The sequence below is a fragment of the Trachinotus anak genome, unplaced genomic scaffold (assembly GCF_046630095.1).
Source record: "Trachinotus anak isolate AG129_WGS33_773 ecotype Australia unplaced genomic scaffold, CSIRO_AGI_Tana_v1 ptg000013l, whole genome shotgun sequence".
In the NCBI taxonomy this organism is placed as follows: domain Eukaryota; kingdom Metazoa; phylum Chordata; class Actinopteri; order Carangiformes; family Carangidae; genus Trachinotus; species Trachinotus anak.
Window position 1 is genome coordinate 17,546,860 of NW_027273864.1, and position 23,049 is coordinate 17,569,908.

At 40.3% G+C, this 23,049-nt stretch overlaps 2 protein-coding genes across 7 annotated transcripts; both read left to right on the top strand.

Moving 5' to 3' along the window:
* The first annotated feature begins 894 nt into the window (after positions 1 to 894).
* On the top strand, positions 895 to 13,016 carry pbrm1l (polybromo 1, like). 4 transcript variants are annotated; one of them, XM_071493165.1, is made up of 30 exons: positions 895 to 992; positions 1,315 to 1,484; positions 1,630 to 1,727; positions 1,916 to 2,063; positions 2,389 to 2,538; positions 2,798 to 2,914; positions 3,178 to 3,246; positions 3,345 to 3,443; positions 3,526 to 3,611; positions 3,730 to 3,821; positions 3,911 to 4,127; positions 4,310 to 4,451; positions 4,603 to 4,688; positions 4,851 to 5,130; positions 5,240 to 5,345; positions 5,826 to 6,465; positions 6,672 to 6,892; positions 6,988 to 7,179; positions 7,383 to 7,540; positions 7,633 to 7,875; positions 8,417 to 8,562; positions 8,684 to 8,841; positions 9,316 to 9,499; positions 9,600 to 9,807; positions 9,949 to 10,147; positions 10,228 to 10,383; positions 11,201 to 11,359; positions 11,737 to 11,801; positions 11,917 to 12,130; positions 12,583 to 13,016. In XM_071493165.1, exons 2-30 carry the CDS (start codon positions 1,341 to 1,343, stop codon positions 12,744 to 12,746), a joined length of 4,941 nt encoding a protein of 1,646 aa, XP_071349266.1. In that variant the 5' UTR covers positions 895 to 992; positions 1,315 to 1,340; the 3' UTR covers positions 12,747 to 13,016. The 4 variants fall into 4 exon arrangements, with proteins under 4 accessions (XP_071349266.1, XP_071349267.1, XP_071349268.1 ...); XM_071493166.1 differs by having other exon boundaries at positions 10,228 to 10,299; XM_071493167.1 differs by lacking the exon at positions 11,201 to 11,359.
* A 142-nt stretch (positions 13,017 to 13,158) lies between these two features.
* Positions 13,159 to 21,693, top strand: stau1 (staufen double-stranded RNA binding protein 1). 3 transcript variants are annotated; one of them, XM_071493169.1, is made up of 15 exons: positions 13,159 to 13,352; positions 15,293 to 15,597; positions 16,022 to 16,143; positions 16,274 to 16,430; positions 16,548 to 16,704; positions 16,823 to 16,994; positions 17,102 to 17,197; positions 17,649 to 17,861; positions 17,953 to 18,096; positions 18,182 to 18,328; positions 18,429 to 18,504; positions 18,631 to 18,950; positions 19,041 to 19,163; positions 20,025 to 20,104; positions 20,905 to 21,693. In XM_071493169.1, the coding sequence occupies exons 2-15, from the start codon at positions 15,405 to 15,407 to the stop codon at positions 20,990 to 20,992; spliced, it is 2,088 nt and encodes a 695-aa protein (XP_071349270.1). In that variant the 5' UTR covers positions 13,159 to 13,352; positions 15,293 to 15,404; the 3' UTR covers positions 20,993 to 21,693. The 3 variants fall into 3 exon arrangements, with proteins under 3 accessions (XP_071349270.1, XP_071349271.1, XP_071349272.1); XM_071493170.1 differs by having other exon boundaries at positions 15,297 to 15,597; XM_071493171.1 differs by having other exon boundaries at positions 13,160 to 13,352; positions 16,274 to 16,418.
* The last annotated feature ends 1,356 nt before the right edge of the window (positions 21,694 to 23,049 follow it).

The following is a 23,049-nucleotide window of genomic DNA, read 5'->3' on the forward strand; positions in this document are numbered from 1 at the left end:
AATAACTGAACACCAACCTGTGTGATGGTGGCTATATTGTTCATATGAAGTATGTAGTGTGCATAGCAAGGTGTCGTTAAATAGAGAGCCATGCCACTCTTTGTTCATATGGCAGATGTAGTCACTTGAATTCATGCACAGCTGTTGGGGTTGTTGATATGAAAAACTTTGTTCAAGTGTGGGCTGCTGCCATATACAGTTATATGCTGTAAGTTTTAAGGAGACAACAAAAAGTGGTGTATACTCAGATGATTTTGTTGTTTGACTGTGCTAATGGAAGCATGTTTTTATGACACTGGAACTAATTCATCTGCTGAATAGAAGCAACTTTGAAAGGTTATTTAATAGGTTTTAAACTTAGACTTTTTTTCTTATTATTTCATTCGACATCTTTTCTCATCTTTCTTAACTATATATTTATTATGTAAATGTATATTTCTTAATAATTGTCCAGTCTTAAGTCTGTAAATATATGACCACGAATCATTTATTTAAACACTGATGACTAAAATGTGTTTTGCTCTTCACTTTGTCAGACTCATCATGAACCACAAACACCTTTATTTTTGACTACATGTTCTTCTTGCAGCTGCCAGCAACCACTAACTTCACAGTTCATGCTGTGCACAAAGCTTTTTTTATTTTCAATGCTGAATAGATAAAAGTTATTATTATTCTTGTTTTGTTGTTCCTGGCTTCCAGTTTGAGAAAGAAATCATTTTATTCTTTGTTGGTTTATAAAGCACTGAATGATTCAGGGCCAAAATACTCATGCAGGCTCACTAATCTTAGTATTACAATTAAAAATACATATCTCTATGTTGCGTCTGTGGCAGGAAGGTGCATCACCTCTCCTAAACTCCAGGGGCAGCACTGTCTCATCTGGCGCTTTGCTTCATTTCCGGGCAGGAGTTTTCAAACAACAGTAGCTAGCCAAGTAGCCGTTACACATTTTTGCTCAGGGAACAACGGCAAACTTTGCTGCGTTTTGGGTACGAAATAGTTTTTTTTTTTTAAGTCAGTTCCTTTTTTAATTCATCTTAGATCGCATGTGTTTTGTTTTGATAACTTTATGATATTTAGCTTGGCTGTTTTGATAGGAAAGCGACAAAGCAGCTAGGCTAACATGCTAACAGCCGCTCGTCTGTTTGCTTTGTTTCATACATTCAGGCGATGCTAACGCTTAAGCTCACTCCTTTACTCTTGTTATGGACGAGAAGAGGGATTGGGATGTTCTCTTTAAATTTGAAGTTAATCACGCCTAGATCGGATCAAAATCCATAGTGAGATTAACTTCTTTGTGTTGTTTTGTAGCTATTGGGCTAGCTTCTTGTTGAGCGATGTCAGCGAGCTCCAAGAGGAGAAGAGCCACTTCTCCCTCCAGCAGTATCAGCGGAGGGGGGGACCTCGATGATACCACCTCCTCTACTCCTGGAAGTGGCAGGAAAAGGAGAAGAATCTCCAATGTTCCTCCTGTAGATATGGTAATTGCACTTCCATGTATTGTATGATTTAATTTCGTATTATCGCCCTTTAAATGACGTGGGGTCCCCTCTTTCTCCCCGTGTGCGCATTTGTAAACATTACAACAGGTAGCTGTGATCTCTAATCAATCTCATGCCCTCCCAGATAGCTGTATGCCATGAGTTGTTCAACGCCGTCAGGGACTACAAGGATGATCAGGGGAGGCAACTTTGTGATGTTTTTCAAAGGGTACCAAAGAGAAGGTATTGTAGCATGAACACCTGGTTAGGATAAACATTGTAGTTAACGTGAATACTCACCGCTATATGAGTTACTGCATTTCATATAAAAATGTGATAGTCTGACTGGTGGGTGGGGTAGGTATTGTGCTAGATATAGTAAATAATGTAGGAGAATGTGATCATGTGTGTTCTCTCTTGTGCTTTTTCAGGAATCAGCCTGATTATTATGACGTGGTGACTCAGCCAATTGATATGACAAAAATTCAGTATAAACTGAAATCAGAAGATTATAATGATGTGGAGCAGCTTACTGCAGATTTCCAGCTCATGTTCAACAATGCAAAATCATTCTACAAGGTATAAGAAAGAGTACTTCTACTGTAAACCTTTTTTTTCAAATGACTATTTAAATATCTTTTGTTAAGCTCACAGTATTTGTTTTGGAAAACTTAAAACAGTGCAATGTGACTATTGTTCATTTTAGTAGGTGCCAGTACAGTTTTTCTGATACTACTATTAATAAATAAATAATAACTAATAATAGTGATTTTATTAAGGTTTTATTAAGGAAATGGAAAATGCCAATGAATTAGTCATATTCAGTGCTGTGTAAGAAAATTGGGTTTTCCAACTGACAGTCTTAATTGATTCTATGTCTCTTTTCATGATCAACAACACACAGAGTGACAGTGAGGAGTATCAAGCTGCATGCAAGCTGTGGGAGGTGTATTTGCAAACAAGGAATGAGTTTGTGCAGCCTGGAGATGGAGATGAGGATGATGAAGATGGTGATGATATGATGGATAATCCAGGAATGTCAGCTGAGGATGAGGTGACTAATAATATTACCAGTAATTAAATGTATTTTTAGGTTGCCTTTTCTGACCTTATTATTATCACTTATTTGCTTCACCTGTGAAACATAGAATAAGGTCAGTGTCTCTTTAATCAATGAAACATGTATTTTCAATGTTATTGTAGATTAATATGCTTTCAATGTGCATTTTGTGGAATTTTTTTAATTTTATTGAATTGAACAACACGGACTGACATCATGCAGGAGACCTAAGTTTTGCATATTTATCTTTTAGACCTCAACTGGCAGTTTGAAGGAGGTGTTGGAGCAACTCTTGGAGGCTATAGTGTCCCACACTGATCCCTCAGGGCGTCTGGTCAGTGAACTGTTCCAGAAACTGCCTTCCAAAGTGGTATGTCTTTGAAGAGTCTTTGGACCTCTAATGATGCCCCTGAAATTGTTACACCTTTTTGACACTTACAGCCCTCTGGCAACAACATACAATATATGACTCATTAAGAAAGCCCCACTCTGCCAAAGTCATCCATTTAGATTTTAACTCTAATCTAGGTCATTTCAGTAGTGTAGAGCCACATTATTTTTCATTGGCATCATTGAACTAGTCAGCAGTCATGTTCTTTGTTTCATCACTCTGAATTTGTCTTTCTTTTCTAGCATTATCCAGACTACTATGCCATTATAAAGGAGCCAATAGATTTGAGAACGATCGCTCAAAGAATACAGGTAGTCAACTGACCCGGACTTGATGACTAAATTCACTGATTTCAGAACTTCATAATTTTTTTAATTTTAACAAGCACTAACTGATTTTATTCGCATAGATTGGATACTATAAAGGTGTCAATGCTATGGCCAAGGACATTGACCTGATGACCAAAAATGCCAAAACATACAATGAACCAGGATCTCAGGTTTTTAAGGTAAACATTTTTTTAGTTGTTAAATCTTATAAAAAATAAAGAGTTGTTAACAAATATTAACAATTTTTCTCTTACTGTGTAGGATGCTAACACCATAAAGAAAGTCTTCATTCAGCGGAAGACCGATCTTGAACATGCCGAACCCACAAAATCTAGTCTTCGCATCAGGTATTAAACATTAATTGTTTTAATGTACAGTTGTTTTTTTTTATCTCAAATAAGAGTAGATTATTCTGTGACACAAGAATAGATTCTTTCAAGATCTACATTCACTGTTCCTATTCAGAAATCGCAGGTCTGGCCAGGGGGATCGGCTTTCTGGTGTTAACGTCGCTCTTCAATATGGTTCAGAGAGTGAGGATGACCCCGTTCTCTCTGGTAAGTATCTATGCTTTGGGCAGCAGAGAAAGTTACTTTGTGTTTGTTTAACAGCTTGCCAATCCAATTTACCTTGTAAATGTTTGCAGGCTCTGTGTGCTATGATGAGGGAGAGTCAGAGGCTGAGAGTCAGAGTTCTAGTATGGAGATGAACAACCCAATCTTCCAGCTGTATGAAGCTGTGAGGGGCGCCAGGAATAACCAGGGCCAGGTCTTCTCTGAGCCTTTCCAGCAGCTGCCCTCACGCAGGGAATATCCTGATTATTATCAGCAGATAAAACAACCCATCGCTCTGCAGCAGATCAGGTAAGCAACAGTCATTCAATATGTTTAGTCAGAACTGTGTCAAAAGGCAAAATGGTGGGTAGTAAAAAAAAAAAACTGTTAAAATGTTAACCACATCTGCTGTTGTGATATGAGGTCACATTTAAAGATTGACTAGTGCCACAATAAGTTCAAGCATTTCAAACTTTTCATTTCTTTTTTAGGGCAAAGATGAAGAATGGGGACTATGAAAGTGTGGAGCAGATGGATGCTGACCTCAATCTGATGTTTGAGAATGCGAAGCGCTACAACATGCCTAACTCAAGCATTTATAAACGGGCCTTCAGGCTGCAGCAGATAATGCAGGTAATGACTTCTGAATTATTCTGTCAGGTTGTGCTTGAAGATTTTTTCGTTCCACAGTTAGGCCAAGAAAAAGACATAATTTGATCCTGCAGGTATGAGAAAGCATCTGCTGAGATCCCGCATCCATCTGTCTTATACCTTGTCTGTACAGGCAAAAAAGAGGGACCTTCTAAGGAGAGATGATGAGGACGGAGACAGCATTCTGTCATCTGATGCTGGGAGCATCAAGAGGAAAAGGTAGAACAGTTTTTAATTTTTACTAAAAATGATCTATTGCTTACTAACAACACAATAAATATATCAATCTTCAAGAGTTGTTTTTTTATGGTCTTGCATTCACTAGCTCTGTTTTGCCATCCATGCTTATTCTTCTTATACATTTGAATTCTTTTTTTTTAGCCACAAGAAAAACGTCAAAAAGAACCGAATGAAAGCCCTATACGCTGCGGTGACAGAGGCCAGGGAGGCAGGCACCAATCGACGTCTCTGTGACCTTTTTATGGTTAAACCATCCAAAAAGGACTACCCTGACTACTATAATGTCATCCTCGAACCAATGGACCTGAAGACCATTGAGCACAACATCCGCAACGAGCGCTATGCCACAGAGGAAGCTCTGATGGATGAGATGAAGTTGATGTTCCGTAACGCCAGACATTACAATGAGGAGGGATCTCAGGTAGACAGTGTGAATCTGCTTAGGATAAAATATACAACTGTCATTTTTGCTATTACTCCACGCGTAGCATACTCAACTAATTTTCCTCTGACACCCAAATTTCATACAGGTGTATAATGATGCCGATATTCTGGAGAAGATATTGAAGGACAAGCGTAAGGAGTTAGGACCTCCACCTGAAGAGGATGACGTGGGATCTCCCAAACTGAAACTAAGTACGTTTGATCATATCGAGTGTTTTTTAAAGCTCATTTACTAAAAACTGGGTACATTGTACATTACTACTGACAGTTTTCTAAAATGTAACACAATAATTTTGTTATGGTATAAAGTGAACTAACAGAGGCTTAAAACAAATCAGTGAGATGTAATCCCTCACAGTAAACTTTTGTTTGCTTATTATTCTTTCATACTACAGCAGATTTATGAAATTAATTTGCACTTGCAAACACATTACCTTTGACCCTTTTCTCTTTTACGCCACGATAAGTTTAAACTTTCACTTTCAGTCATGCATAGGGCAACGGTGGAAACAAAGGCTAGTTTAGCGATTATTAGGTCTTCGTAGAGGTCTGTGCTATATTATGTGCTTTCATGTTGCTATTGGTAACAGTAGTTTTCAGCTAAAGTTTTGGTTATACAATTCTGTAAAACTTTTTAGGTTTTTAGTTTAAGTGTATTTTTTTCTTATCTAGGAAAGAGTGGTGTTTCTCCAAAGAAGTCCAAATACCTCACCCCTCTCCAGCAGAGGTTGAATGAGCTCTACGATGCTGTGCGAAACTTCACTGATCGTCGAGGACGGCGTCTAAGCACAATCTTCCTCCGTCTGCCATCTCGTGCCGAGTTGCCTGACTACTACGCTACCATCAAGAGGCCCATTGATATGGAGCGCTTGCGAAGCCACATGACGGCTGGTCGTTACCAAGACGTTGAAGCCCTGGTGGAAGACTTTGCTCTCATGTTCAACAATGCCTGCATTTACAATGAGCCCGAGTCTCTGATTTATCGGGATGCTCTAGTGTTGCACCGGGTACTGCTGGAGACACGAAAGCAGCAGGAGGGAGGCGAGGACTCTGGGCCTCCTGCTGTAGGACCTCTGGTGCGAGAGCTGATCAGAAACCTGTTTGTGTCCGTGCTGGGCCACCAGGATGAAGAGGGTCGATGCTACAGTGACTCCCTGGCCGAGATTCCTGCTGTGGATCCAGCTGCTCCTGAGAAGCCACCTCTTAACTTTGATGTCATTAGGATGCATGTGGACCGAGGCCGCTACAGGAGACTGGATGTTTTCCAGGAACACATGTTTGAAATGCTGGAGAAGGCACGGAGGCTACACAGGTATACAAAGTTATTTGGAAAAGACTGCGTGCATGGTTTATATGCAAAGTAGTCTGAGGCTTTATCAGTAAAATTATTGGCTCTGTTTTGTTATCTGAGAATCACAAAAAGTTTTTATCCTTAAAACATTTACATGTTATCATGTAGTTGTCACAGAAGAAAAATATATTTTTAATGTATTTTTAATGCCTGTTTTACATTTACAGGACCGACTCAGAGATTTTTGAGGATGCAGTAGAGCTGCAGCAGTTTTTCATTAAGATCAGGGATGAACTATGCAAGAATGGAGAGATTCTACTGTCCACTGCGCTCAACTACACGTTAAAACACCTGCACAGCGACGTGGAGCAGGAAAAGAGGGAAAAAATTCCCAAAGAGATTGAGGAGGACAAGCAAAAGAAAGAAGAAGAGGAGGAGGAAAATAAAGGTATGTGATCTGTTGGCATAATACACAGGTTTGAAGAATTAAGTCAAAATGTTGTGGTATTAATTTGAAATCATTACTTGTTTTCTCACCCAAAGACGGCAAGAAAGCGGAGCACCTGCCGGGAGAAGCGTGGCAGTCGGAGTCAGAGACGGAGCGTGTGTACAGTCAGAACTGCAGCTTTGAAAACAGCACCTACCACGTGGGAGACTTCGTCTATGTGGAGCCGTCTGAGCCAAAACTGAAGCCACACATTGTCTGTATCGAACGTCTGTGGGAGGATGAAGCAGGTAACACGCTCATCACTTCTTTGACAACTTTGTTATTGTATGTTATTAACAGAAAATATACCTTTTTATGACACACTGCAATCAAAATCAGTTTACAGAATTACTCTAAAAAAGTTTTTTTTTTTTTTACTTGATAAATATTGAGACATTTGAAAATGTCAGATTTTTATGGTCTTGTACTGAATATTTGCTTGTGTTTGAAGGTGAGAAGTGGCTCTATGGTTGCTGGTTCTACAGGCCCAGTGAAACCTTCCATCTGGCAACACGCAAGTTTCTGGAAAAAGAGGTCTTCAAGAGCGACTACTACAACAAAGTGTCCATCAGTAAAGTACTGGGGAAATGTATGGTCATGTTTGTGAAGGTAAGACTCTAAGGTAGGGCTCAAAGGTAAGAATTTGATTTGACACAAGCGTCCTAAATCAATCATAACTTTTTTTTTTCTGGTGCCTGTAGGATTATTTCAAAATGCAACCTGAGGGCTACAGAGCTGAGGACGTGTATGTCTGTGAATCCCGTTACGCTGCCAGGAATAAGTCCTTCAAGAAGATCAAGATATGGGCCATGCCCGAGAGCTCTGTGAAATTCATGTCAAGGGAGGTGCCTCTGCCTGTTGTCCGTGTAGCCTCCATGTTTGCCAAGCCTGACCAAGACAAGCTGACAATTTCATATGCAGAAAGTGGCAGTTTTGTGGACAAGGTAATGTGACACTGTATCTTCTGGGGTTTGAACTTGGCAATACACACCATGTTCAAATTATGATGCATTACTTTATGTGTTTGACAAGAGGAACTTGTTCTAAATAATGCCTGATAGTCTCTCTGAGCTGCTCATAATCCTGGGAGAGCCTGTTAATTTGACTTCTATGGAAACTGGGTCATTGTTGCAGCAAATAAAAGGAGACAACAAAGACAAATTATAGGCACAGATAATGGGGGTGATACTACGCTTTAGTACTGAGCTACCTTTGGCTTAATCCCAAAAGGCCAGAAGAATCAGAACACTAGCCCTCTAGTTAAATTCAGAGTAAAGGATAAGGCTGGAGTCCAGGTAAAATTCAAATTAAAATAGAATCTACAGTGTATTGTTGCCAAGCAAAAGGAGGGGGTAGACTGGTTGTATGCATGTCTCAACAAGGACCCTGGTGGCATGGGAGAAGGTAATTTCAAGTACAAAAGTTTGTTTGTCACAATATAAACAAACACCTGGGTCCTCTGTGTGTGATTGTTTATTCATTTAGGAGAGAGAGGATGTCCCTACGGAGATGAGTGGGGCCGAACCTGGCTGTCAGCACTTTGAACAGTTGCGCTACAATAACATGTGGTTTAAAGTGGGGGACTGTGTTTACATCCAGTCACATGGTCTGTCAAAGTCCCGGGTTGCCAGGTAGGTGGAAGTATATTTTTCTCCCTCATGCAAGAAGGCCTCTTACTGAAATGTGGTTTAATGTGACATTGATTCTATGTAATTATCATTGTGTTATTAACTATTGGTAATGTGGCTGCAGGATTGAGAAGCTGTGGGTGCAGAATGGAACTACTTTCTTCTTTGGACCCATCTTCATTCATCCTGAGGAAACGGAGCACGAGCCCACAAAGATGTTCTACAAGAGAGAGGTGTTTCTGAGCCATCTGGAGGAGACCTTGCCCATGACCTGTGTCATAGGTACTGCTTCTCAGAACTTGTTTTCACGCCTCACAGTTAGCCAGTACATCTTTCATGTACTGCACTTAAATAAACATAGTTCCTTTCTGGCAGAGCTAGAGAGGAATATGGAGATCACTCTCATATTTAACCATTGAAGTCCCCCTTCCACACTAAAATGAGTTTTGGTCATTGTTACTTCCATTAGATATTTGACTTTCACTGTGCCGACTGATGCATGTTCAGAGTTTGACACTGGAAGGCTGTTTTCCAAATTGAAGTTTAAGGTGTATACCCGCAAACATGATTTGTCACAACTATTTAGTACTAGTGTAAAACCGTTGTGATTACGCTAACACAACTCTACACTAGAGGACTAATAAACATTTTTACATTTTACATTTCTGTTTTTACACATGAGATTTTGTGCCCTCGCACTGCTAATTTGAATTTTGACATTCATCAACAGTTCTGTCCTTCCTCTCTGCTCTCCAGGCAAATGTATGGTTTCCTCCTTTAAGGACTTCCTGTCATGCAGACCTACTGAGGTTTCAGAAGAGGACATCCTGCTGTGCGAGAGCCGCTACATTGAAACTGAGAAGCAGATGAAAAAGTTCAAGGGGCTAAAGCGCTTTTCATACTCTGCCAAAGCAGTGGAGGATGAGATCTACTATTTCAAGTTAGTCAGGGAAGCAGCTTATTCAGATTTAAAGTTTTGACATTTCTTGCTCAGTCTGAATTTCTATTTTCCCTTGGAATCTCTCTGGAATCTTCCATAGGAAACTGATAGTGCCACAGAAGGAAGCCTCACCCTTTTTGGACAAGAAGATAGATGAGCTTGAGGTTAAACTGGCAGACATGGAGGATGCAGATGATGATATGGAGGACATGGATGACGAGGAGGAGGCCCCAGAAACACCTTCTCTGCCTCAAATGCAAATACCACTTACAAGCGATATGGATACCATGCCATACACACCTTCTCAGGTACCCCAACACCTCCAAAGACCTTCACCAAACAAGCTCAAATCTGCTGTCCAGTGGCCTCAAACCACTGCAACTAATATCAACACAAATACACAACTTGTTTGTTTTTCTAACTTGTATTTTTGTTTTATTTTCATGAAGTCCACTCCTAAAGTGAAGGGCTTATCAAAGAAGGAAGGGGCCAAGAGAAAGATCAACATGAGTGGCTATATATTGTTCAGCAGTGAAATGCGAGCAGTCATCAAAGCTCGACACCCAGACTTCTCCTTTGGGGAGTTGAGCCGACTTGTGGGCACCGAGTGGAGGAACCTGGAAGCTTCCAAGAAAGCCGAGTATGAAGGTGAGAAGAGGCGCCACATGGGTGTGAAAGTCCTTTTGACTTGAGCTGATGTCAAGACTTCATATTTTCGTATTTTGCAGAACGTGCAGCCAAAATAGTGGAGCAACAAGAGCGTGACAGGCCACCCCAGAAGCAAGCGTCCCCTAGAGCAGGTACCCCCGTAGGGGCACTGATGGGAGTGGTGCCTTCGCCTAGCACTATGGGAATGATAAACCAGACCATGACACCTGTGTCAGGTAACCCCTCTCAGAGACAGCACGAGTGTTTGACTACAACGCAGCAGGGAAATGAGGCTGGACTGTTAAAGACTGTAATCCTCTAATTTTCTAACTTTCAAACTTATTTGTCCTTAAAACCACAAACGTAAAGAAACATTTTTTTCTTCTTTTGCTGCTGTTTCATGTTTTTTTATGTTTATAGTTCTATTATCACAAGCTTCATATCAGAAATTGCATGACAGTGACTGCATGATTATATTTAACCATGAATAACTTTTTTAGAAATTCATTTCACTTTCGTGCTTGTTTTGCCTGCTAACATTGTCAGAGCCATTTGTATTGCCTGCCTCTTTCACACATCGAACCTTTAACGTCACTTGATGCCGCGTTTATGGTTTATGTCACTTATTGTATTGCATACTGTATGCGTGTTTTTTTTTTTTTCTTTTTATGTCAGCACAGCAGGACAACGAAAGAGTTTGAAAAAGTATAGAACAGAAAGCCAATCTAAATTTTTAAAATTTAAATCATATGATTTAAATTACATCACAGTTATCTAAATTATGTATATAGTTATTACTACATTATTATTTTGAAAGCTTTACACTGGGATACTTTCCACTAGAGTTGTAGTAAAATATTTTGAGACATCTAACTACTCATGAGCAAACATGTAAAAACAAGCCAGACAGAAAATTGCTGGAGCATTTATGGCTTGAGGTGCATGCGTGAAAGAGGTCAGTGTGTGCTGTAGTAGTGCATGTTATTTTAGAATCAGCTGCATGTCACTTATGCATGGATATGTTGTTGTCCTCTCCTCGCCTTCTTCCCCAAGGCATGATGGGAGCTTACGGCCCACCTTACATGCCCATGCAGGGCCCCCATGAGGGCTTGTTGAGTGTGGCCCCAATGCCACCTCACCCTGCAGGGGGGCCCCACCTGCCTCACCATCTACAGCAAGGTATACCTGGGTACCCTGGCATGCCTCATCAGGGTAAGGACCACTGTCCTAGCCACACCTGCTCAGTCACATCCAGTCGTGTCTCTCCTGCTGGAGGGGTTTACCTGGTCCACAGACGCAGGCACAGCCTGATCCGCTCACCAAGCAGTCAAAGCTCTCTGGTCTACAACAACTTCTTTCAAAGTCTGCTCACATCCCACACCTAACATATACAGGATCCATATAGCCATTCACATAATGCATGTGAAAACTGATACCAAACCACTAACATTCAACTGATGTTCAAACTAACATTCAGCTGATATTTAAAAAAATATTTCCATAAGTCATTGAGAAACATTTTTGTAGATCTTAACACAAAGGAAACTAGCTTGAATTTACCACAGAAACTAAATATTGTCATTTAACAGGTATGATGGGCACTGGTATGAATGGCATGGCAGGAAGTCCTGCACCAGGAAACTTTATGCAACAGGTGAGGCCCCATCCAGAAAATACTTGGGTTTAAGTTGAGTTCACATACTTGTATAAATCAATATTCCATGTATTGTCCATGTGCTAAAAAGTATATTGTCATTGTTTGATTTTAGCCTGGGATGTTCAGCCCAGGACAACATGCTCCCCCTCCATATCCAGGACAGGGCCAGTTAGGCCAGCCCTCACACCTGCAGCCCACCACTCCCATGTTTGTGGCTCCACCACCAAAGACACAGAGGGTGCTCCACTCAGAGGCCTACCTGAAGTACATTGAAGGCTTGAATTCAGAGTCTACCACTGTCAGCAAGTGGGACCAAACACTTAAAGGTGGTGTACCTTAAGTGGTCTTTTTTTTTTTTGTTTTTACTTACTGCCCTGTATTTGCATGTCTGTCATTGTGTATGTCTGTGCACAAGTGTTCTTGTGATCACAATTGACAGAACAGAAACTGTATTTACACATTATTTTCTCTCCATTAATAAACTTTAATGTATTTGTTGTTAAAATACTAAATTCATACTTATAAGAGCAGCTTTGTTGTTGTTGACAGTTTTGTTTTAGATATAAATATATATCAGGAAAGTACTGCTTTAATTTATTTTATTTTTTTAATTCGGCATAAATTTTGATTCCTACGTTGGTCAGCTTAATTCCTCTTCTTGTTTTTGCATTTCTTTTAAAAAAAGAAAGAAAAAGAAAACAATTTTGCTCACTAAAGTAACCATTAAATGCCTGTTTAGAAATTTACTTTAATCATGAACCCTGTGTTTCCATAACAGCTCAAAGGCGAGATGCTCACCTGACCAAAGAGCAGGAGAGCAGACTGCCAGCTCACTGGCTAAAGAGCAAAGGAGCCCACACCACCATGGCAGATGCACTGTGGCGCCTGCGTGACTTGATGCTGAGAGACTCTCTAAACATCTGTCAGGCATACAACCTGTAACCCCTTAGGACACTCAAACCACTATAACCAGCTGTCTCACTGCTCTTATCCTCAAGCTACAGAGTTTAGGAAGGATTATAGCTATAGAAGCAATATTTTATAGTGAATCATGATCAATTTTATATTTATTAGCTAACATAATGAGCTTAATAGTTATTTGTGTGTGCATTTTGATTTTTTTTTTTTTTTACACCATTTGGATTAATTGTGCTGTAAAACCACCATTTCTTGGCTTATTGATATTTCCAAAATAAAATTCTGAATACTCTATTTATACCGTGTGTTTTAGTTTAAAATTATTTAAATCTATTTGCGGTTGTGCTTGCTCAGTTGCACTTACAAGAAATGAGGTACCCCTTCATACAGTCCTACTTTATTTTGAAAGTACTTCCTCTCTGTGGATGTCACTTCCTGAAGAGAGAATCAAGACAGGGCCATTCTCTTTAGTGTTTGCCGTGTCTTCCCAATGTCCACCTCCTCACCGCCCGCATTTTGATATAAAAATAACATAGCCTGACCCTTGAAACCTGCCATTAACGAAAGCATACGTTAGTAAATCAACGTGTCCTATGGAGTAACTAAAAACTGAACAAAGGGAACGACGAGGTGAGGTTTATTCTGTGCTGTGACTTCTTGGGGGGGGTCGAGGGTAAGCTAGCTAGCAGTTTCACCGGCTGTGTCCAGACTCATGGGAATTAATGAGACGCATACTTGATTCAGTTTATGAACTGGTGTCAGGTACTGCTGCTCATATGTTGAGAGCTCATCTTCCTGGAGACACCACTGTTACAGTGGTTTGTAAGTGTAAGGGTTCATTTTGCAGAGGATGTCTCATTTCTATCCAGCCCTGCCACTGTAGCCAGTTAGCCTACGTGGTCCTCAGGGAAAAGCCTGTACAGTGACCCGGCGGCCTGCTTTCATTAAAAGGCAGTTCATGCCATATTGGTAGGACAGTCTGTTATATAAACCCTTCACTCAGATGGTGAAATCATTAGGAATAAAAGTCAAATGAAGTGAGAGATATTCTCGTTTGAATATCTGCAAGCGGTCTAAGCTTCGTATTTGTGAGCTAGCTAGCTTGCCGGTTACACTTGTTATAAAACTAGCTGATATTTAAGTTAATTTCTTTAACAAGTTAGTTCATTTTGTTCAGCGAACATTTAATGCCATATGCACATTTTAATACCGGTGCATGTGAGTTTTAATTGTTGAATCACAGTTGGCAAAGGCTCCTTGGGCCCCACGACACCCAGTTTGTGATCGACATAACTACAACCCTGCAAAATAATCTTTAGGTTTTTAGGATATTTACTAACAAACCAGAAGAAGATGTTTGCGAGGAAACCATTTAAGCCAAACTAGCAGTGGGGGTGGTGTTTTACTGTTTCAGCTTATGTCTGTGCAGCTCTGTCAACAAATCACATGCAGCATTGTTCGTGACACATCTGGTTGCATTGTTTGGTTGTCCTAGCTGGCTCTGACTGATAAAGTTGCCCCTTTTTATGTTGACATGCTGTGTAAACTCCTTTGGGATACTGCGCAAATCAATATGATGTGCATTTTTTTTTTTTTTACCGACAGAAAATATGCAGCATTTTGAGACCTTCACATATTTCGTTAATGCCAAGCGTATAAACATTTGCAAAGAGCAGTTCACCAGATTTATCATATTGTTCTCAAGGGCTTTCCAGTGCTAAATTATGTGTAAAATTCATAGAAAACTCACGACTTCATTATGAATTTGACCACCTTTGCCTCAGTTGGAATATTTCATTCATTCATAATATGTTGTCATGTGCAGATTTTGCACGAAGGCTTGGACAGGACGGTTCTGTAATTGTGACCAATGCAAAGAAGAAATTGAGAGATGCACTGAAACATAGATTTTAAGGTTTATTATTCCCATCGTGTTACCTTTTGTCAAATAGTAAGAAAACTGCTTTACATATAGCCTGTTTTTTTGGGGTTTTTTTCTGGACTGCCTTGTGCAATCTATAAAAATCATGTTGTTTATTGTATGTTAAATCTCATCCTGTAAAGCAGAGTATTCATAGCACTTGTCAGATGTCATATTTTATATTTTTACTTTGGATAAAAGCGTCTGCCAAATGAGTAAATGTACATTTTATTTCAGTTTAATAATTACAATGACTCAAAATGCAAAGTGTATCAATATCGAGGTTGAAAGTTAAAATTGAGCTTGCAAAAGCACAATTGGCTCAGTGGGGAGCAGTTTTGCTTCACAGCAACAAAGCGCTGGTTTCAGACCTGATCCAGGCAGAAGGGGCCAATCTGTGTAGATTTTTCACATTCTCTCCATCGCTGCTTCAGTTTCTTCCCACAATCCAAACACATTCAGGTTGAGTAAACTGGAAACTAAATTATCCATAGATGTGAAAGTGGTTGTCTGTGTTTGTCATGCCTGTCCAAGGCGTACTCTTTGTTTTTCCTGTGGTTTACCTTGGGCTTCAGAAAGTATGGCAGTTTACCTCCATATGTAGAAATAGGTATACCATAGCTTTTTATCTTAAATCCTCTCTTTCCAGGCAGAGTTTACATTCAGACCTCCTCAATCAACAGTTCCTCCCACTTTGGCATTCACCATTGCTGCAGAAAATTCTTATCTTGACCACAGCCTACTGAGCTAGACCAACGAGGATGTCGCAGCTCCAGTTTCAGTGTCCAGCTAGCCCCATGCCTGCTGCTCCTGCCTCACTACAGCTGGGGCAGCCACAGCCGGGCTACAGCATCCCCTGTGCCTCAGGCACTTTACCCTCGGAGAGCGCCAGCCAGCCCATCAGGAGCTCCGCTCTCCCCGCGGGCTCAGCCACTCCCTACAGTACCACCACAGGTTTGTTTATTCAAAAACATTATTTCTATTTTTTACATTAAATTTATTGTTTGGATGAACAGTAAGGTGCTATCTTTTGTGAACATTGGTGGTGGAAATACTACACACATGAGGTTTTTTCCTTCTTTTTTAATTTACCATAAATCCTCATAAAGACACACGGTGTGTATTGGTTAGATGCTTTGTATTTCAAACACAGTCCACATTCTGCCATGGAGAACTCTCTGCATATCCCAGATATTTAAAATATTTTTGATTTTATATTCCTTTTTTCAGACGCTCATCAAGTCCTTGCATCTGTCCTTGCAGACTGTTTGTGTTTCTGCCCTCAGACTTTAGACGAAGGCTAACACCTTTTGCGTTAGTGCTCACAATCACGCCCATGTGCTTAGTTGTGACTATTTTGGGTTTTTTTGTGTTATAGTATCTAACATGGCAAACCCTAAAGAGAAGACCCCCATGTGTTTGGTGAATGAGTTAGCCCGTTTCAACAAGATCCAACCTGAGTATAAGCTCCTTTGCGAGCAAGGACCAGCTCACTCCAAGGTATGCTGAGAATAACTTTTGCAAAGTAACATACAACGTGATTCCAGTCATTCTGTCATCTTCATTTTTCATTAGCTCATGCTAGTGACTGAGAATCTATTGGTTTTTCTTTGTCTCCCGCCTTTGTCAGATTTTCTCAGTGAGGCTGACACTGGGAGATCAGCACTGGGAGGCAGAGGGGACCAGCATCAAGAAAGCCCAGCATTCCGCTGCTGCCTCTGCCCTCGCTGAAACAACACTTCCCAAGCCCACCGTGAGGACGCCCCGCAACACAGGCAAGAACCCAGGTGGGCTGTTCCCACTGTCTCTGTCTCTTTATTATGCTTTATGTAATGCTTTGCAGAAAAGGGTTTGCTCATATGAATTTTTATGGTTTGTTGGTTTTGTTTCTGTTGATTTTATAGCAGACGGCATGGCACATACCATGGAGTTGAATGCACTATGTATGAAGCTTGGTAAAAAGCCTATGTATAAACCCATCGACCCATACCCGGGGATGAGACCACCAAACTTCAATTACAACATCCGGGCTCCAGGGCCTTACCAGCGCTCTATGCAACAGTGAGTTTCCTTTATTCTTAAATTAAATTAGGAAATTCAATCATTTGTCCTAATTTTTGAATGATTTGATGAAGTCTGTTTTTGAGATGAAAAAAATGACTTTCCTGTTTCCATCCAGGTACTACTACCCATTTCCTCCAGTGGGACCAATGTTATACCACATGGAGCTTTCCATCGGAGGCCAACAGTTTATTGGGAAAGGACGCACGCGGCAGTTAGCCAAACATGACGCTGCTGCCAAGGCCCTGAAAGTGCTACAGAAGGAGCCAATATTACAACAGTTGCCAGTGGTGAGAAAAGAAATGCACACTTAGCATGAAATAATGCTAGAAAGCTTTTGTGCAACTTTATTCAGACACTGCTTTTCTTTCTTTAATATGCATCCTACTCTTGACAGATGAACGGAGAGCCGGAGGAGGAGAACCTCAACAAATCAGAAATCAGTCAAGTATTTGAAATTGCACTTAAACGCAACTTACCTGTCAACTTTGAGGTGAGTCCTGCATTTCTTTTTACAAAAGTTAATAGGAAGACATAATTTCAGTAAAACAGTATTCAGTATTACACATTTTTTGTCTTTCAAGGATCTGTGCTTCAGCACAGCCACATGTCAGTTTTTTTGTGCATGAACTAAGACTGAAGCGAAACAGGTGTTCAAGAAACATTTAGTTGCCAGGTGTCAAATTACTTTTGAACCCCTGCAATTTGGCATTATGTGTTAAAAAGGCCATATCTCACACACATATCTTTCTGTATTGATGTAAACCTGCTCAACTGGCACTTCAGTGTAGTATCTATTATTATATTTCAAATTAAATGGTATGAAGAACAGACTGTCAAGACTATATGTAGACCACATGTATGACTTACCTGAGTTTCTCATCCAGTTCATTTATAGAACATCAGTGCCCAGCTACATCCTAATTTGACAAACCTTTTTCCAGGTTTTGAAGGAAGAAGGCCCTCCACACATGAAGAGTTTTGTTGTACGTGTCACAGTTGGGGAATTCACTGGCGAGGGCGAGGGAAAGAGTAAAAAGATTGCTAAGAAGCTGGCAGCTGCAGCGGTGTTGAGGGAGTTGAAGATGCTACCCCACATACCCAGTGTGGAAAAGACGCTGCCACGGATCAAAAAGAAAACCAAGTCCATCATCAAGGTAATGCAACCAGTGGGGTGGAATGAGGATAATCAGTAAATACCTCAATACTAATGCTCATCTAATTATGATTAACCTGTCGCACTAAAAGCTGCAGACCAGCCCAGAGTACGGTCAGGGTATGAATCCTATCAGCCGCCTGGCTCAGATCCAGCAGGCCAAGAAGGAGAAGGAGCCAGAGTACAGCATGGTGACAGAGAGAGGTCTACCACGGCGCAGAGAGTTTGTCATGCAGGTGAGTCGACAGCAACTGAGGCATGTCAGTAGAATGACCTACGCAACGTCATTTATCTGTGTATGCTGCTTGTTGTCTGGTCCAGGTGACCGTGTGTGGCCAGTCTGCAGAGGGAATGGGACCTAGCAAGAAAGTGGCCAAGAGGAACGCAGCAGAGAAAATGCTGGAGCTCTTAGGATATAAAGTGCCTCAGCCTCAGCCCCCTAAACCGGCACTCAAAACTGATGAAAAGGTACTGCTAGACCTTTATCAAGCAAGTCTCGTAAACATGGCAGACATAATGTGTCCTGTGTTAAACCTTCATTTACGTGTATTGTTTTTGTAATATGTAGACCCCAGTGAAAAAACCTGGTGATGGGCGCAAAGTGACCTTCTTTGAACCTGGCTCTGTAGATGAGGTGGCATTGGGTGAGTTATTTGTTTTTGGTTTTTTTTAGGTTCATTTTGTACCAGACTCAATATCTTTGGTGTTGTTTTCAATAACTGTATTATTATTTTGTTTATTTTTTTTACAATTGTGCTTTTCCTTTGAAGGTTCTAAGGAGGAGGACTTCCGGCTGCCTTACCTGAGTCACCAGCAGCTGCCTGCCGGTATCCTGCCCATGGTGCCTGAAGTGGCTCAAGCAGTCGGGGCATGCCAAGGATCCCAGGCCAAGGACTACAGTCGAGCTGTACCCAACCCAGGCAAAGCCACAATCACTGCCATGATTGCCAATGAGCTGCTTTATGCAGGGACATCCCCAACTGCTGAGACTATCCTAAAGAACAAAAATAACCTGAACCAACTTCCGCATGGACCCCTCACCAGGCCTTCAGAACAGCTCGGCTATCTTGCATCCGTGCAAGGCCTGCAGGTAACCAACAGCGTGCTCTGCTTTGATTTATGTATGTCATTTGATTTAGACAAAAAAAATATATCACTGAAATATTTAATTTGCTTGCAGGTGGAATACAAAGATTTTCCCAAAAACAATAAGAATGAGTTTGTGTCACTTATTAACTGCTCCTCCCAGCCACCCCTCATCAGTCATGGGATTGGGAAAGATGTAGAATCCTGTCATGATATGGTGAGTCTTTCAAACTCTAATTGTTTTTCGGGTTGTCCATCCCCCTGTCTGTCCTATACTCGTGAACGCAGTAGCTCAGTAACGCTGTGAGGGAATTTCCTCAAATTTGGCACAAACATTTACTTGGAGTCCAGGAAGAACTGATTTTGGTGGTCAAAGGTCAAAGTCACAGTGACCTCACAAAACATGATTTAGGCCTTGTGAATGTGATATCTCAGGAATGCCTTGAAGGAATTTCTTCTAATTTGGTATAAACATTCATGAACAGATTAGATTTTAGTGGTTATTGGTCAAGGTCACAGTGACCTCACAAAACGTGATTTTGGTCATCTGAACACTATATATCAGGAATTCCTCAAGGGAATTTGTTCAATTTTGGCACCAATGTTCACTTGGACTCAAGGATGCACTGATTAGATTTTGGTGGTCAAAGGTCAAGGTCACTGTGACTGGACAAACACACGTCTAGCCATAACTCCAGAATTCACAAAATTTCACACAAATGGTAAATATCTTATATGATTCTGGATAAACGGGGATGTAAACTAAATCTAGTTCTATGAAATTACTTTGTAATCAATCTTAGGCAGGTGCTTGAAGCCATGTGAATATGACCAAAGTGAGTACACTCACTGTTAATAGTCGGCTAATGTGCGATACCACATCTTTGACCCAGTTGTTCCCAAGGTCAGAGTTGTCCAGATTGACTGCTTTCTGTGCACCCACTGCTACCAAGTGGGTAGAGAGTATCTGCTACCAAAACATTGTACTTCTCACTTTACTGGTTACTACTCAAGTGAGCAGCAGTTGCATCACAAAATGGATCCCTACAGTAACTTAAATGGTTCTTCACCTCCACAGGCTGCGCTGAATATACTGAAACTGCTCTCAGAGTTGGACCAGCAGTCAAATGAAAGGACAGGAAATGGACCAGTCTCTGGGTAAGCTCTGACACAAACCTTCTCCCCACTTAGATATGTTTACAACAAGCCCTTTATTACACTAATATTTGTGATAAAAGCTTTGTCAGAATAAAAGTACATCTTAATTAGAATAAATTGTCTAATTCTGAAAGACTTATTGATCTGTTTGTAAGGGATGCATCAAACCTATCATAACTTAATCAAATGTTTTTTCCAGTTACTTTCACTTTTTTAAATACCTGTACTTTTGTGTTTGTGCTTGACCACTTGAAGTAAATTCAGCAGTTTTACACACCAAAGCCTGTTTTAAAGGACTTTGAAGTACTACTGCATATGTGAAAAAAATGTGTGGCTCCCCAGCTATGCAAAGCCTGATAAATTGCTTCAAGTGATGAAGGAAAGAAGTGAACTTACCAGAGCTCTGTGCCCACTCCTCATCTCCACTTCAGGCTAACAACTTGAGGCTACATTAGACACCACTAGCATAACGCATTTGAATTTCCAACCAAACTGCCAAAGGTCGAATTGCATTGTGGGTAATGCAGGTGCCAGGTTTTGAAAATGAAGAGGAATACATGGAATAAAAGAGACAATATCCCTGTTTTTGCTCTATCGATTTTGATCCTTTTGATTGCATCCATCGTGAGTCCGACAACGTTAAAGAAGCAAAATGTTAAATTGTTGGGTTACTCTTTTTAGTCAAAGATTTTCCACTGAGAGATTAACAGGGGGCAGAGATAATTTTACTCTGCATAGGAATATTTTGGTGCTGATTTAAAAAATTGACAGTGACAGTAAAACTGACTTATTTTCCACAGGTGTGGCAAGCAGGAAATGGAAGGTGACTTGCACATTAAACAGGCTAACTCAAGCACATTGGCACAGACCCTGGATGGCACTGTTTAGATGATCAGGTTTGGTTGTCTGTAAAAGCACTAGAGAAAACTCAGACACTGTGTTCTCTGTCAGTTTTAGAAGGCTACAGGAAGCTTTGGGCTCCGTAGGCTCTAAACAGTCACTGTTCATATTCATTGTTCCGAAATGTTCACAGTTAAACAAGACTGATAGGAAAAAAATAGTTTCTTCTCCTTGATGTTGTTTAATTGTACACATTATTTATTTTGTTGCTTTGTAGAAAAAGTAGCTGCATCCTAGTCAATGAGTTGGGAGTTTACTTGGTGGGGAAAAATGAAGTGAATAACTGTGAACTCTTTTGTTTTTGCCTAGAACTTGTTTCCTCTCTGTGAGACCTGCTAACTCTTGTTTTTACGTGTTTTAAGTTTTATCCCCTGCTGAGATTGTTCATTAATCGAGCTCTTGTTAAGGTTTGGACCTCATCTTTGCCTAGGGTGCAGCTGGCGAACCTCTGATTTTCCTAGAGTGCTTTATATCAACAACCACAAGTGAAGTGTTATCGACATTACCATGTAGGGCTGGGAAGAATTTGTGAATAAATGTAGCGTGTTATGTAATGTGATGTTGTCTCTGCTGTGTGTGGCAGGGATGTTTCCCTGTTGATACTCCTGTTCCCTCCCCATGTCAGTCCCCCTTCTCTCTCTGCTCCCCATGGTAATTAAACTTAAGTGCTTACGTGCACAAAACAAAGACTTCTGTTATCTTGTCTTTTTCTTTATCTACCAATAGTGGAATATATAGATTATCTAGAGCTGGGTGATTATTCAATATTATAATTTATGTGTGGTATCACATAATGATATAGTTGAACTGTGTCAATATTTAAAAATTTTCTTAATCCAAATTATGATTCCATACATGAGAAGCTATTAAAGTTGTAATCCTTTTAAGCCTCAGTCGGGCAGTTTAAGGCTGTGTTCAGACCAGCAGTAGCCCTACTTGAAAAAATGTAGACTTGTCATTCATATGAATGGAGTCAGTCCGTCAACGCAGCGACCCCATCAAAACAACGCCAGGTCATCTGTCAAAAAAAGCTAAACCAGCCTTAACCTGTGCTACAGCACAGCGTGACATCATCCGTCAAGTTCACTGCATTGGCCAATACAATACATGCAAGCACAAATGCCATATTTCTACTGTTGACCTCACAATGAAAGATAAATGCAGCCATGATGACTTTGCATAGTTTTAAAGTCTTATTGGTGAGTATTACAAAGCATTTAGCAGTGTTGTGACATCTGATAAGCCTCTGAAACCTTTAACCTGTGATCCAACTTGACTTTATGGATTAGATTACATTGTGTTACCTTAAGTAATATCCTTCACCGAGGCCGTCCCCTGCTCTGTTTGAGCGCAGGGTTGATAATATAATAGTAATAATAGCAATAACAATAACACTCCTTGAGTTGCGGCTTTGTGAGAAAATACAACAGTGGAACAACTTGTGTATTTGGTATTTGGTTACAGTGCTACACAGTGAGTGGGTTTTTTTGTAATAAAGAGTTCAGTCAGTGATACTGGGAAACAATAACACTGGATTATGTGCATGCATGTGTCCCTCGTGCTTAGGTAGGCAACTTGAATCCAGGAATGGTGGACTCCACCACTCAATCAAAACTACAGAGAGCTAATTGCATACTTTAAATACAGTGAATGGCTGTATGGCTTCACTATAAAGATCTGTCCTACACATTGGTAAAATGTAGTAAACCAGTGGAACACTATTGCTTGGATTAAGAGTCAATTTGATTATTTTACATTTTATTTTGCCACACTGTGAAACATATTGACACTTGAAAAAAATTAGATATTGGTGAAATATTGCAGGCTTTGGTACCATTTACATTTGATCAGTGTTGATGATGATCCTGGCTCTGATTCTCATAATGTTTGTGTATGAAAAGGAATCAAAAATTTTTTTTAAAAAAAAGCACCTTTATTTTAATTTAGCTGCTTTTAAGATTTGTTATATAATAAGGAAGTATTCAGTGATTTTCTTTTGATACAAAGGTAAAATCAGCAGAAGTGCAAATAATTTAAATCTTGTG

Excerpts from the sequence above, each read along its gene's own strand:
- pbrm1l (XM_071493165.1), top strand. The coding sequence starts at position 1,341 with ATGTCAGCGAGCTCCAAGAGGAGAAGAGCCACTTCTCCCTCCAGCAGT. Across the intron at positions 3,444-3,525 it reads CAGGATCTCAGGTTTTTAAG|GATGCTAACACCATAAAGAA; the intron begins GTAAACATTTTT and ends CTTACTGTGTAG. Across the intron at positions 4,452-4,602 it reads GGCTGCAGCAGATAATGCAG|GCAAAAAAGAGGGACCTTCT; the intron begins GTAATGACTTCT and ends TTGTCTGTACAG.
- stau1 (XM_071493169.1), top strand. The coding sequence starts at position 15,405 with ATGTCGCAGCTCCAGTTTCAGTGTCCAGCTAGCCCCATGCCTGCTGCT. Across the intron at positions 18,097-18,181 it reads GCAGAGAGTTTGTCATGCAG|GTGACCGTGTGTGGCCAGTC; the intron begins GTGAGTCGACAG and ends TGTCTGGTCCAG. Across the intron at positions 18,951-19,040 it reads CATCCGTGCAAGGCCTGCAG|GTGGAATACAAAGATTTTCC; the intron begins GTAACCAACAGC and ends ATTTGCTTGCAG.